Source organism: Chiloscyllium punctatum, chromosome 40 (genome assembly GCF_047496795.1).
Source record: "Chiloscyllium punctatum isolate Juve2018m chromosome 40, sChiPun1.3, whole genome shotgun sequence".
NCBI lineage: Eukaryota > Metazoa > Chordata > Chondrichthyes > Orectolobiformes > Hemiscylliidae > Chiloscyllium > Chiloscyllium punctatum.
In genome coordinates this window covers 69,695,584-69,709,959 of record NC_092778.1, presented here as the reverse complement: position 1 = coordinate 69,709,959, position 14,376 = coordinate 69,695,584, and the positions used below count along the sequence as shown (strand labels likewise).

Genomic DNA, 14,376 nt, shown 5'->3' with positions numbered 1-14,376 from the left:
GAGATCAGAGATGAAAATGTGTTGCTGGAAAAGTGCAGCAGGTCAGACAGCCTCATTCCTGAAGAAGGGCTTATGCCCGAAACGTCGATTCTCCTGCTCCTGCTGCGCTTTTCCAGCAACACATTTTCAGCTCATTTTTAACTATGCCGGGATAGGGCCTGGCGCTGGGAGGTCCACCGGGGCATGCCGGGATAGGGCCTGGCGCTGGGAGGTCCACCGGGGCATGCCGGGATAGGGCCTGGCGCTGGGAGGTCGACCGGGGCATGCCGGGATAGGGCCTGGCGCTGGGAGGTCCACCGGGGCATGCCGGGATAGGGCCTGGCGCTGGGAGGTCCACTGGGGCATGCCGGGATAGGGCCTGGCGCTGGGAGGTCCACCGGGGCATGCCGGGATAGGGCCTGGCGCTGGGAGGTCGACCGGGGCATGCCGGGATAGGGCCTGGCGCTGGGAGGTCCACTGGGGCATGCCGGGATAGGGCCTGGCGCTGGGAGGTCCACCGGGGCATGCCGGGATAGGGCCTGGCGCTGGGAGGTCGACCGGGGCATGCCGGGATAGGGCCTGGCGCTGGGAGGTCCACTGGGGCATGCCGGGATAGGGCCTGGCGCTGGGAGGATTTTTAATTCTGACGACTTGCCGGGACAGGAGCTGAAGGTGAAAGAAAAATAGAGACAGACGGAGGGAAGGAGGGAGGGACAGGGACTGAGGGGCCGAGGGGCCGAGGGGGAGTTGGAGCTCGGGAATGTTGAGATGGAGGGATAGAGGGAGAAAGATTTTGGAATTGGGGTAATTCTCTCGAGGTGGGTTAACTTTATTTTTATTAATTCACAGTGTGAACATGTCGGCTCTACGATTGATCCAGAAATCTGCAGCCAGTGGTATGTACCCAGAGTCAATATCCAGATAGAAGCCTCCAATAGACCAGGACTTTGTCAATATCTCACCGGTTGGGGAATATATTGGAGGTCACTTGGCAGTTACCCTCAGTCCCTCCATGATTTGGAGAATCTGGTGTTGGACTGGGGTTTACAAAGTTAAACATCACACAACCCCAGGTTATAGTGGGAGTGCTGCTCCTTCATCAGGTGGCTGTGAAAGATAGTGCTTCCAATTGAACCTGTTGGGCTATAAGCTGGTATTGTGTGATTTTTAACTCAGACCCTCCAGTTATTCTCTAATTTCCAAACTATTCATTATCTGTTCTTCCTTCACATTCATGAAGTTTGAGTTTCAGATCATTTCCACTTGTTGTGTAAAAATATTCTTCCTCTATCCCTTGCCCAAGATCTCTCTCCCTTTGATTTTGTTCAGTCAGCTAATCAGAGCAATTTTTCTGTTATGAACCCAGTTGGTATTATTAGAGTCATAGAGATGTACAGCACGGAAACAGACCCTTCGGTCCAACTCATCCATGCCTATCAGATATCCCAACCCAATCTAGTCCCACCTGCCAGCCCCTGGCCCATATCCCTCCAAACTCTTCCTATTCATATACCCATCCAAATGCCTCTTAAATGTTGCAATTGTACCAGCCTCCACCACTTCCTCTGGCAGCTCATTCCATACACGTACCACCCTCTACATGAAAAGGCTGCCCCTTAGGTCTCTTTTATATCTTTCCCCTCTCACTCTAAACCTATGCCCTCTAGTTCTGGACTCCCCCACCCCAGGGAAAATACTTTGTCTATTTCGCCTATCCATGCCCCTCATAATTTTATAAACCTCTGTAAGGTCACCCCTCAGCCTCTGATGCTCCAGGAAAAACCTAGCCTATTCAACTCTGTAGCTCAAATCTTCCAACCCTGGCAACATCCTTGTGAACCCTCTCAAGTTTCACAACATCTTTCTGATAGGAAGGAGACCAGAATTGCATGCAATATTCCAACCATGGCCTAACCAATTACTGGAACAAGTGAGATTTCAAGCTGAAACTTGTCTTGATAGACCATATGATTCGATTTTAACAAGATGGTTGTTGTGGTTCTGTTTGCCGAGCTGGGAATTTGTGTTGCAGATGTTTCGTCTCCTGTCTAGGTGATATCCTCAGTGCTTGGGAGCCTCCTGTGAAGCGCTTCTGTGATGTTTCCTCAGGCATTTATAGTGGTTTGGCTCTGTCGCTTTCAGTTGTCAGTTCCAGCTGTCCGCTGCAGTGGCCAGTATATTGGGTCCAGGTCGATGTGTTTGTTGATTGAATCTGTGGATGAGTGCCATGCCTTTAGAAATTCCCTGGCTGTTCTCTGTTTGGCTTGTCCTATAATAGTAGTGTTGGCCCAGTCGAACTCATGTTGCTTGTCATCTGTGTGTGTGGCTGCTAAGGATAGCTGGTCATGTCATTTCGTGGCTAGTTGGTGTTCATGGATGTGGACCGTTAGCTGTCTTCCTCTTTGTCCTATGTAGTGTTTTGTGCAGTCCTTGCATGGGATTTTGTACACTACATTGGTTTTGCTCATGCTGCGTATCGGGTCCTTTGTTCTGGTGAGTTGTTGTCTGAGAGTGGCTGTTGGTTTGTGTGCTGTTATGAGTCCTAGTGGTCGCAGTAGTCTAGCTGTCAGTTCGGAAATGCTCTTGATGAACGTTAGTGTGGTTAGTCCTTTGGGTTGTGGCATGTCCTCGTTCCGTTGTCTTTCCCTTAGGCATCTGTTGATGAAATTGCAGGGGTATCCGTTTTTGGCGAATACTTTGTAGAGGTGTTCCTCTTCCTCTTTTTGCAGTTCTGGTGTGCTGCAGTTTGTTGTGGCCCTTTTGAACAGTGTTGATGCAACTTCTTTTGTGTGTGTTGGGGTGGTTGCTTTCGTAGTTTAGGACTTGGTCTGTGTGTGTGGCTTTCCTGTATACCTTTGTGGTGAATTCTCCGTTCGGTGTTCTCTGTACCATCACGTCTAGGAACGGGAGTTGGTTGTCCTTTTCTTCCTCTCTAGTGAATCGGATTTCTGTGAGTGTGGCGATGATGATCCGATGTTTGTTCTCTCTTTGTGTTTTTAATGATTACAAAGTTGTCATCCACATATCTGACCCAGAGTTTGGATTGAATTTGCGGTAAGACTGTTTGTTCTAACCTTTGCATTACAGCTTCTGCTATGAGTCCAGAGATGGGTGAGCCCATGGGTGTGCCGTTGATTTGTTCTTATATTTGGTTGTTGAATGTGAAGTGTGTTGTGAGGCACAGGTCCAGTAGTTTGAGTATGCCGTCTTTGTTGATAGGTTCAACGTCCTGTTGTCTGTTCTGTATGTAAGGTTTACAGGAAAGCCACACACACAGACCAAGTCCTGCACTACGAAAGCAACCACCCCAACACTCACAAAAGAAGTTGCATCAAGACACTGTTCAAAAGGGCCACAACACACTGCAGTACACCAGAACTGCAAAAAGAGGAAGAACAACACCTCTACAAAGTATTCGCCAAAAATGGATACCCCTGCAATTTCATCACAGCTACCTAGACTACACCTCCTCCCACCCTGCCCCCTGTAAAAACGCCATCCCATATTCCCAATTCCTTCGCCTTCACCGCATCTGCTCCCAGGAGGACCAATTCCAATACCGAAAAACCCAGATGGCCTCCTTCTTCAAAGACCGCAATTTCCCCCCAGATGTGGTCGACGATGCTCTCCACCGCATCTCCTCCACTTCCCACTCCTCCGGCCTTGAACCCCGCCCCTCCAATCACCACCAGGACAGAACCCCACTGGTCCTCACCTACCACCCACCAACCTCCATATACATCGTATCATCCGCCGTCATTTCTGCCACCTCCAAACGGACCCCACCACCAGGGATATATTTCCCTCCCCTTCCCTATCAGCGTTCCGAAAAGACCACTCCCTCCGCGACTCCCTCGTCAGGTTCACACCCCCCACCAACCCAACCTCCACTCCTGGCACCTTCCCCTGCAACCGCAAGAAATGCAAAACTTGCGCCCACACCTCCCCCCTCACTTCCCTACAAGGCCCCAAGGGATCCTTCAATATCCATCAGAAATTCTCCTGCACCTCCACACATATCATTTACTGCATCCCCTATACATTGGGGTGACAGGCCGCCTACTTGCGGAGCGTTTCAGAGAAAACCTCTGGGACACCCGCACCAACCAACCCAACCGCCCCATGGCTCAACAGTTTAATTTCTCCCTACCACTCCACCAAGGACATGCAGGTCCTTGGCCTCCTCCATCGCCAGACCATGGCAACATGATGCCTGGAGGAAGAGCGCCTCATCTTCTACCTAGGAACCCTCCAACCATAAGGGATGAATACAGATTTCTCCAGTTTCCTCATTTCCCCTCCCCCCACCTTTTCTCAGTCCCAACCCTCAGACTCAGCACCACCTTCTTGACCTGCAATCTTCTTCCCGACCTCTCCGACCCCATCCCCTCTCCGGCCTATCACCCTCACCTTAACCTCCTTCCACCTATCGCATTCCCAACGCCCCTCCCCCAAGTCCCTCCTCCCTATCTTTTATCTTTGTCTGCTTGGCACACCCTCCTTATTCCTGAAGAAGGGCTTATGCCCGAAACGTTGATTCTCCTCTTTTGATGCTGCCTGACCTGCTGCGCTTTTCCAGCAACACATTTTTAAGCTCTGATCCCCAGCATCTGCAGTCCTCACTTTCTCCTTCTAAGATCTCAGCCTGCAACTTAAACATCTGATTTCCATTGTGGGCTTTACCTTCACCTGCATTGGCCCTAGGCTCTGGAATTCCTTCCTTAAACCCATCTACACTTCTCTTTCTATTTGTGCTGCTTTTTAAAACCAGCCTCTTTAACAGAGCTTTTGGTCACTTTTCTAATTTTGCCTCGTGGGTTGAAGTAAAGTTTTTATCCTGTTTGTCATTTCTACTCCAAAGGTCAAGGAAATACACATGTGTGAAATTTCATAAAATCAAGCTCTGTTGAAATGATACAGCATCAAAATCCATCCATTTTGTGGTTTCAGATCCAAGGAAATTTTGAGTTGATTGGCAGCTCTCTGCCTTTCATTTCATGCAGAACCTCTGCCCAGTGGAGACGGCTGGGTATAAGGGTGAGGAGCGTGGGGTTGGGGTGTGATTGTAAGGAGGATGGAGTGCAGATGAGTTTGGGGTGTAAATGTTGCTTTTTCACCCTTGATGATACTGTTGTTGGTCTGTTTCTGATATTTTTCATTCGCAGGAAGGATGCTGTTCCCAGGATCTTACCGCCAGATTAGCACAGCTTGTCCTTTGAGATGTTATAGTGAGTGTTCATTTCATTTTTTACAGACTATTTGAAGTGTGTATGAATCTGTTCTGGGTGCTCAATGTTTGAGTGTTTACCAGCAGTACAGATAAAGGGGAATTAGTGCATTTTTCTATTTTCAGAAAGCATTTGAGAAGATGCCGAATGAAACGGTATTACATATGGACAAGCCTGATGGTGGGGTAAAGTGTTGGCATGGATTAAGAATTCAAGGGCAAAAAGTTTAAAGTAGGGTATAATGTCATTTTTGGAGGGTTGAGCTGAGACGATTGAAATCCAAATTATGTGAATGATATGTTGATGAAGAGAAAGAGTACTGTGTCTATGTTTGTTAGCAAAACAAATCCACGTGGAAATGCAAAGAGGCTGCAAAGTGATTAGGTTAAGTGATTGGACATCTCGATTGCAGCTGGAGTATAATGTGGGGAAATGTAACATTACTCACTCAGTGGCTTGCTTGGCCATTTCAGAGGGCAGTTAAGAATCAAATCATTGCGTGCAGGTGAAACCAAATAAGGACGGCAGATTTCCTTCCCTAAAGATGATGAATGAATAAGATGTGTTTTTATATCAATGGTTGGTTTCTGGATCACCATTACTAAAACATTTCATAAATATTAATTGAATTTAAATTTTACTAACTGGCAGGATGAGATTTGAAATCAGTGTTCCCTATATTTGTGGGCGGCACGGTGGCACAGTGGTCAGCACTGCTGCCTCGCAGCGCCAGAGACCCGGGTTCAAGTCCCGCCTCTGGCGACTGACTGTGTGGAGTTTGCACATTCTCCCCGTGTCTGCGTGGGTTTCCTCCGGGTGCTCCGGTTTCCTCCCACACTCCAAAAATGTGCAGGTCAGGTGAACTGGCCGTGCTAAATTGCCCGTAGTGTTAGGTGTAGGGGAATGGGTCTGGGTGGGTTGCGCTTTGGCGGGTCGGTGTGGACTTGTTGGGCTGAAGGGCCTGTTTCCACACTGTAAGTAATCTAAAAAAAAATCTAATCTAAAAGAAATATATTAGCCTAGGTTACTACTTCAATTACAATACCATTCACCATTCCGTCCCATTCACTTTGGTAGGAAGAATGGAGAATGAGAATGTTTTTGCCGTTTGCTGGATTTTTGACATTGAAATCACAGGGTTTCCAAAGTGGCAAATGTATGTTCCAACCTTTGGGACTGGCACAGGCTTTGAAAGAGTTTGTAACTCTCCAGTGAGTGAAAGAGAGCAGGAGTAGACTTGCAGAACTCTGCTTTTTCTCTCCACAGATACTACCAGACTTGCTAAGTTTCTCCAGCAATTTCTGTTTTTGTTTCTGTTTTTAGACCTCCAGCTTCTGCAGTTCTTTGTTTTATTTTATGGGAACTGAATTAGTTTAGTGACTGAGAATTTTCTATCTAACTTTTTCTGAGGTAACTATCCAGGTAACAATGATGGAACTGTCCAAGATCTCTGATTGTGAGTTGGATACTTTTGTAGAGGGTCCCAGGCAACAGGATAATTCCCAATTGGAAATGCAAAATACTGGACAATTCCTACACAGATCAGTACATTGAGACTTGTCCCTCACAGTTTGTCCAGACTCTGATCTGGAGTCTGCAAAAATGGAGTATTTGCACTTGTGTATGGATGGATAGAATCTGTTATGCTCTGTTACACAGTTTACTGGAACTCCTTTTCTCCCACAGAGTATGTGAATTTGAAAGAGGAGCCCTCTGATATGCGGGCTATGACTGACAGTGCTGCACAAACTCTATTCTGGACAGAATTATTTCGAGGTCAGTGGACACTTTGATCAATTTGTCACCTTCTGTGCAGGCCACAGATCCCCGAGTGCATTATGAGGATTATCAATATCTGTTATAGTCTGGGAATTGTCAATCACTGTTGATCTGTTGCATGTATAACCCCAGTAACCTGATGAACATTGTTTTGTGCAGGGCTCGCAATGACCTTGAGCTATTTGTTTCGGGAGCCGGCAACCATTAACTACCCATTTGAGAAGGGGCCCCTGAGCCCTCGGTTTCGAGGCGAGCATGCACTGCGAAGATATCCTTCTGGCGAGGAACGCTGCATTGCTTGTAAACTATGTGAGGCTATCTGTCCTGCTCAGGTGAGATCGTGACTTGTGTGAAATGCACTGTATTTTTGCTTTTGTGACATTGTTCCTAATTACATTCTTTTTTCTTGCTCTCCCTTTTGCAGTGTTCACGTCACCCTACCCCATTGTCCTTTCCTCACATTTTACTTCTGTCTTACTCTTTTCAGGCCATTACGATTGAGGCAGAGCCAAGGGCTGATGGGAGTCGGCGCACAACGCGGTATGATATTGACATGACAAAGTGCATTTACTGTGGTTTCTGTCAAGAGGCTTGTCCAGTTGATGCAATTGTGGAGGTATGTGCAAAGACACACTATCGAATCTTTCTTGGAACATTTCACTGCATTGTAGAGTGGTTATAGCACAGAATGAAGTGCTGGGGTAAACCCTAAATCCTACCAGACCAAGGGCTACTCTGTCATTAGAAAGGGAGTAGTGGTGAGTCACTTTTGCCCTGGCAGAAAGTGAACCCACATCGTTGGCATCACTCTGCCATTGCAAACCAGCCCTCCAGTCAACTGAGCTAACTGTTAAAATCCCACCATGCCACATGGTGAAATTTAGATTCATAATATTCATTGAATTAATAAAGCTGGACTTGAAAGCTGCTCTAATGGTTACTACGAACCCATTGTTGCTTATTGTAAAAGGCTATATGAAAGACTAATGTCCTTTAGAGAAGGAAGTCTGTCACCTTACATGTGACTCCAGACCCATAACAATGAAGTTGACTCTTAAATGTCCCAGCAAACCACTCAAGTGTACTAAACCATAAAAACTAATAAAATGAGTTAAACTGGTGAGGCAGCCAACAAGAAAAAAACTAACTGCTTGACATTAGAAATAGGTTTTATTGTCGTGGGTACAGGAGTACAGTGAAAAGTATACAAAGTTGCCATTCTTTTTGAAAAGAACTGTCTAAAATACAATAACCAGAAGTTAAAAATAAAAAGCAGAAATACAAAGAAAAGCCAGGAGGAAAGAGGGAAGTATCTCGATCTAAAAATCTTATCTCCATAAGATGAGTGAGCCTCCCTCCCCAAAGCATCAAGTGTTAGTGCCACTTCCACCTGCCAGCTCTCAGAACTTGTTCCCGCTCGTCGATCCACCCGCCCACCCTCCCTCGGAACCTGTCCTTAGTGGTCTGTATATCACAGATACATTTGTCTGATCGTATTGGTAGGAGTGACCACCACACAGTCATTCCATAACTGGTGGATTAGATCAAGCTCTATAGTACTGCCACCTTCAGTTGTGAATGGTAGCGAAGAATCGAACAACTTATAGGACATGGGCATTCCATAAATATCCGATGTTCAATCATTGTGGATCCTTGCAGATCAGTGCATAAAATAAGGCTGAAGTACCAAGTAGATGATCTACCACCAAAGGTCCTAACTGGCATCTCAGATACCAGTCTTCAGCGAATTTGATTCACTTCATGTGATATCACAGAATGCCTGGAGCACAAGATACTATGGACCCTGACAACATTCTCACAATAGTACTGAAGATATGCTCTAGATCAAGATGTATTTCAAATCAAGCTGTTCAGTATATGCACAACACTGATAACTACCCAACAATGTGGAAAATTACTTCAACCCGGCTATTTACCCCTCAGTCAGTTGACTGTTGATCAGTAGAATGGTGGAAGGGATTAGAGTCAATAGGAATGAGAAAACTCTACTGTTTGGAGTCATAGCTAGCACAAAGGATTGTTGTAGTTGTTGGAGGTCAAATCTCATTTCCAGGATCTAACTATACAAGTTCCTCGGGGTATTGTTCTGAGCCTAACCATTTTTTGTATTTGTTCACAGAATGTGGGTGTCACTGGCTAAGCCAGCTTTTATATCCCATCCCTAATTGCCCAGATGGCCTTTAACCCTACTGCATTGCTGTGGATAGAGAGTCACATAGGCCAGAGTATGTAAGGATGACAGAATTCCAGTGAACCAGCTGAGTTTTCACCATATTTGACATCCGCATGGCCATCATTAGGCTAGCCTTTTATTGAACTTAATTTAACCATCTCCCATGGTGAGATTCAAACCCATGTCTAGGCTTCTGGATTATTAGCCCAGTGACATTACCACAATCCCATCATAGTGAGTTTTGAGAAGATTTGTAGCTCAGGTTGAGGTTTTGGATGTAGGTTTGCTTGCTGAGCTTGAAGGTTCATTTCCAGACATTTTGTCTTGATGGTCTTGAAGGTTTCCTCTAATTTGTAATATCCTTACTGGCATAAAATTCACGAAAGAGGAGGAAAACAACAACAAACTGCCATTCCAAGATGTCACAGTGGAGCGAACAGCCAATGGGGAACTTCAAACCAGCGTCTACGGGAAAACAACCCATATGAACCAAATGCTGAACTACAGAAGCAATCGCCCCAACATTCACAAACGAAGCTGCATCAGAACATTATTTCAATGAGCCAACACACACTGCAGCACAGAGGAACTACGCAGAGCAGAGTAAAATCACCTATACTGTGTATTCAAAAAGAATGGGTACCCAATGAACACAGTCCGCCAACTTCTCAGCAACAAACCCAAACAAGCAGACAAAACGCATCCAGAAACCCGAGCCACTCTCCCCTACGTCAAAGACATCTTGGAAATGAGTGCCAGACTACTCAGACCCCTTGGCATCATTGTAGCCCACAAACCCAGCAATACACTAAAACAGCAGCTAATGAACTTGAAAGACCCTATACAGACAACATGCAATAGACAATAGGTGCAGGAGTAGGCCATTCAGCCCTTCGAGCCTGCACCGTCATTCAATATGGTCATGGCTGATCATTCCTAATCAGTATCCTGTTCCAGCCTTATCTCCATAACCCTTGATTCCACTATCTTTGAGAGCTCTATCCAACTCTTTCTTAAATGAATCCAGAGATTCGGCCTCCACTGTGCTCTGGGGCAGAGCATTCCACACAGCCACCACTCTCTGGGTGAAGACGTTTCTCCTCATCTCTGTCCTAAATGGTCTACCCTGTATTTTTAAGCTGTGTCCTCTGGTTCGGCACTCACCCATCAGCGGAAACATGTTTCCTGCTGCCAGAGTGTCCAATCCTTTCATAATCTTATATGTCTCAATCAGATCCCCTCTCATTCTTCTAAACTCAAGGGTATACAAGCCCAGTCGCTTCAGTCTTTCAGTGTAAGGTAATCCCGCCATTCCAGGAATTGACCTCGTGAACCGACGCTGCACTCCCTCAATAGCCAGAATGTCTTTCCTCAAATTTGGAGACCAGAACTGCACACAGTACTCCAGGTGAGGTCTCACCAGGGCCCTGTACAGCTGCAGAAGCACCTCTTTGCTTCTATACTCAATTTCTCTTGTTATGAAGGCCAGCATGCTATTAGCCTTCTTCACTACCTGCTGTACCTGCATGTTTGCCTTCATTGACTGGTGTACAAGAACACCCAGATCTCTCTGTACTGCCCCTTTACCTAAATTGATCCCATTGAGGTAGTAATCTGCCTTCCTGTTCTTGCCACCAAAGTGGACAACCATACATTTATCCACATTAAACTGCATCTGCCATGCATCTGCCCGCTCACCTAACTTGTCCAGGTGACCCTGTAATCTCCTAACATCCTCATCACATTTCACCCTGCCACCCAGCTTTGTATCATCAGCAAATTTGCTAATGTTATTGCTGATACCATCTTCTATATCATTAACATATATTGTAAAAAGTTGCGGTCCCAGCACAGATCCCTGCGGTACCCCACTGGTCACTGCCTGCCATTCTGAAATGGAGCCGTTTATCACTACCTTTGTTTCCTATCAGCCAACCAATTTTCAATCCAATCTAGTACTTTGCCCCCAGTACCATGCGCCCTAATTTTACTCACTAACCTCCTGTGTGGGACTTTATCAAAAGCTTTCTGAAAGTCCACGTACAGTACATCTACTGGATCTCCCTCGTCCATCTTCAGAGTTACATCCTCAAAAAATTCAAGAAGATTAGTCAAGCATGATTTCCCCTTCATAAATCCATGCTGACTCTGTCCTATCCTGTTACTACTACCCAGATGTGCTGTAATTTCATCCTTTATAATAGACGCCAGCATCTTTCCCACCACTGAGGTCAGACTAACTGGCCTATAATTTCCTGCTTTCTCTCTCCCACCTTTCTTAAAAAATGGTATAACATTAGCCACCCTCCAATCCTCAGGAACCGACCCCGAATCTATCGAACTCTGGAAAATAATCACCAACGTATCCACGATTTCCCGAGCCACCTCCTTCAGTACCCTGGGATGTAGACCATCAGGCCCCGGAGACTTATCAACCTTCAGACTTAACAGTCTCTCCAACACCAAATCCTGGCAAATATAAATTCCCGTAAGTTCAGGTCCTTCAGCCACTGTTACCTCAGGGAGATTGCTTGTGTCTTCCCCAGTGAACACAGATCTGAAGTACCCATTTAATTCTTCTGCCATTTCTTTGTTATCCGTAATATATTCCCCTGTTTCTGTCTTCAAGGGCCCAATTTTAGTCCTAACCATTTTTTTTGCCTTGCACATACCTAAAAAAGCTTTTACTATCTTCCTTTATATTATTGGCCAGTTTACCTTCGTACCTCATTTTTCCTCTGCGTATTTCCTTCTTAGTAATCCTCTGTTGCTCTTTAAAAGCTTCCCAGTCCTCAGTTTTCCCACTTATCTTTGCTATGTTATACTTTTTCTCTTTTAACTTGATATGTTTCTTAACTTCCCTCGTCAGCCACGGCCACCCATGCCTCCTCCTGGGACCTTTCTTCCTTTTAGGAATGAACTGATCCTGCAACTTCTGCATTATACACAGAAATATCCGCCATTGTTCCTCCACGGTCATCCCTGCTAAGGTATTGCACCATTGAACCATTTAGTATTGCAAAACTGATGTCATTTTCAAAATACCGTGCAAGGACTGAAACAAATACTACATTGGATAAAAAGCAGAAAACTAGTCCCCAGGATACTTGAACACCAACTAACCACAAAAAGACATGACCCTCTCTCACTAGTATCCTTACATATGGATGAGGAAGGACACTACTTCAACTGGGATAACACGTCCATCCTAGGACAAGCCAAACAAAGACACAGCATGAGAATTTCTAGAAGCATGACATTCCAACTGGAACTATATCAACAAACACATTGAGTTAGACCCCTTCTACCACCCCTGAGAAAAGGAACAGGAAGTGATTTCACCACAGGAGATAACATCACCCAAAAATGACATTGCCAACCCAAAGAAGCCCAAACATATAAATAGAAAGCAGGAATTTTTCAGCAGTGCTTCTCCTGAGGTCCACTGAAGATGTTACTAGTAGGATGACGAAACGTCTGGAAATGAACCTTCAAGTTCAGTGAGCAAACCTACATCCACAATCCCATCATTTCCTTGCTGCTTTATCAATGACTATCTCTATTATAAGGCCAGAAGTGGGGTTATTTGTTGATAATTGCATATGTTCAGCACTATTTGCAACTATTTCAATTTGCGATCATTTTCCACAGATATCCATTTCACTTTTGAATGCCATAATTGAACCTGTCTCCATACCACACTCTGGTGTCAACTGCACTGAAGATCCTAATTGCTTGCTACATTAAAAACATTTTCCCTATGCCTCTATTGGTGGTTTTGTAAATTGCCTTAGATCTGTGTCCTCTTGTTCTCATTCTTACCCAACAAGGACTGTTACTTATCTATTCTGTCCAGTCCCTTGATGATTTTGAATGAGCCTCAAATCTTTCCTTGAACTGCTCTTATTCTGAAAGTTAAAACAAAAACCCTGTCCTCCGAATCATTCTCTTTGCTGCATCCACATCTTTCTTAAAGTATGGTGGCCTGAGTTGGATACTATGCATTAGTTTTGAGGCTAAATCAACATTTTATTAGGTTCATTGTAATTTTGTTGCTTTTATTATTGTATGCCTGTATTGTATTTATAAAGCCAACAATCCTATAAATTTTATTAAATAAAAGAATTTAAATAGCAGGAATAAATCATGCCTGCTGTACAAATCGATGAGATTGTGACTAAACTTCTAACTCAACTCTTTCCTGTCTGTTCCCCATATTCCAATTCCCTGGGAGATAAGAAATCTGTTTCCTTATATTAATGGAAATCCCTTTTATCCTGCTTCTCCCTCCTTGGAGAGAACACAGTGTAATTGGCTATATTACCCATCTAATGAATGTTTAATGCCACTGTGACTTTGTAGCCTTTCTTGTCCTCTCCCTGGTATGGTGCTCCAGATTGCATTGAAGCAGGTGGCACAATTCTGTAAACATCTAAATGAATGTGCACCACCATGGGCATTGCTCCTGACTCATTTTGAGGTAAGAGAAGACTCTTGAAAGCCCTGTAGTTTGTAGCATCATCCGTGAAGACTCAACACTTCCTTCTTCCTTTTGGCAGTGTTTGCTTTCCCTGCAGGCTCAAGTGTGTATTTGTCAGATAATGGATCCAGAGGCACTGCAATAATTGGAAATGTCATGAGACCCCTCTGTTACCTCATCAAAAACCAACTCAAGTTAATAAAACATAATTTGCCTTTGCAACTTAATGAGTTCATATTTGTTCAGTGACTGTTAAATTTACCTCCTTTCATGGTTACACACTTTATTTTGGCAGGGTCCTAACTTTGAATTCTCTACTGAGACACATGAGGAATTGCTGTATAACAAGGAGAAACTACTGAACAATGGGGACAAGTGGGAAGCAGAGATCGGAGCTAATATCCAGGCGGATTACCTGTATCGCTGATTGTGCAGCAGGCTGACTGTAGCACCAACATCTCCCTTGGTGTGTGTGAATAAATGTGACTTTTCAAACTAACCAGTGGTGCAATTCATTAAACATTACTCAGTTGTCCTGATCTCCATCAGGAGTTTGTCTCTGGTTCAGAGTTGAGCAACAGCAAAAAGTCATTGGCTTGTAAGCTGCAGTTTCCTGAATCACTGGTACCTCCTAGTCCTTTGGCCTGTTTCCACTTCAGCTTCAGAATCGCAACAGCAGGTTGGTGGGGGGTCAATGCATCAGCAAGGTAAGGACA

The 14,376-nt window shown here is 45.0% G+C and overlaps 1 protein-coding gene across 2 annotated transcripts; it reads left to right on the top strand.

Annotated features, from left to right (window-relative positions):
• The first annotated feature begins 505 nt into the window (after nucleotides 1–505).
• On the top strand, nucleotides 506–14,159 carry LOC140464740 (NADH-ubiquinone oxidoreductase subunit 8-like). 2 transcript variants are annotated; one of them, XM_072560235.1, is made up of 7 exons: nucleotides 506–651; nucleotides 829–875; nucleotides 5,145–5,207; nucleotides 6,894–6,983; nucleotides 7,146–7,318; nucleotides 7,474–7,602; nucleotides 13,956–14,159. In XM_072560235.1, exons 2-7 carry the CDS (start codon nucleotides 836–838, stop codon nucleotides 14,085–14,087), a joined length of 627 nt encoding a protein of 208 aa, XP_072416336.1. In that variant the 5' UTR covers nucleotides 506–651; nucleotides 829–835; the 3' UTR covers nucleotides 14,088–14,159. The 2 variants fall into 2 exon arrangements, with proteins under 2 accessions (XP_072416336.1, XP_072416337.1); XM_072560236.1 differs by lacking the exon at nucleotides 506–651 and adding an exon at nucleotides 692–713.
• Nucleotides 14,160–14,376: the final 217 nt, after the last annotated feature.

Excerpts from the sequence above, each read along its gene's own strand:
- LOC140464740 (XM_072560235.1), top strand. The coding sequence starts at position 836 with ATGTCGGCTCTACGATTGATCCAGAAATCTGCAGCCAGTG. Across the intron at positions 5,208-6,893 it reads TTGTCCTTTGAGATGTTATA|AGTATGTGAATTTGAAAGAG; the intron begins GTGAGTGTTCAT and ends TTTCTCCCACAG. Across the intron at positions 7,603-13,955 it reads CAGTTGATGCAATTGTGGAG|GGTCCTAACTTTGAATTCTC; the intron begins GTATGTGCAAAG and ends TTATTTTGGCAG.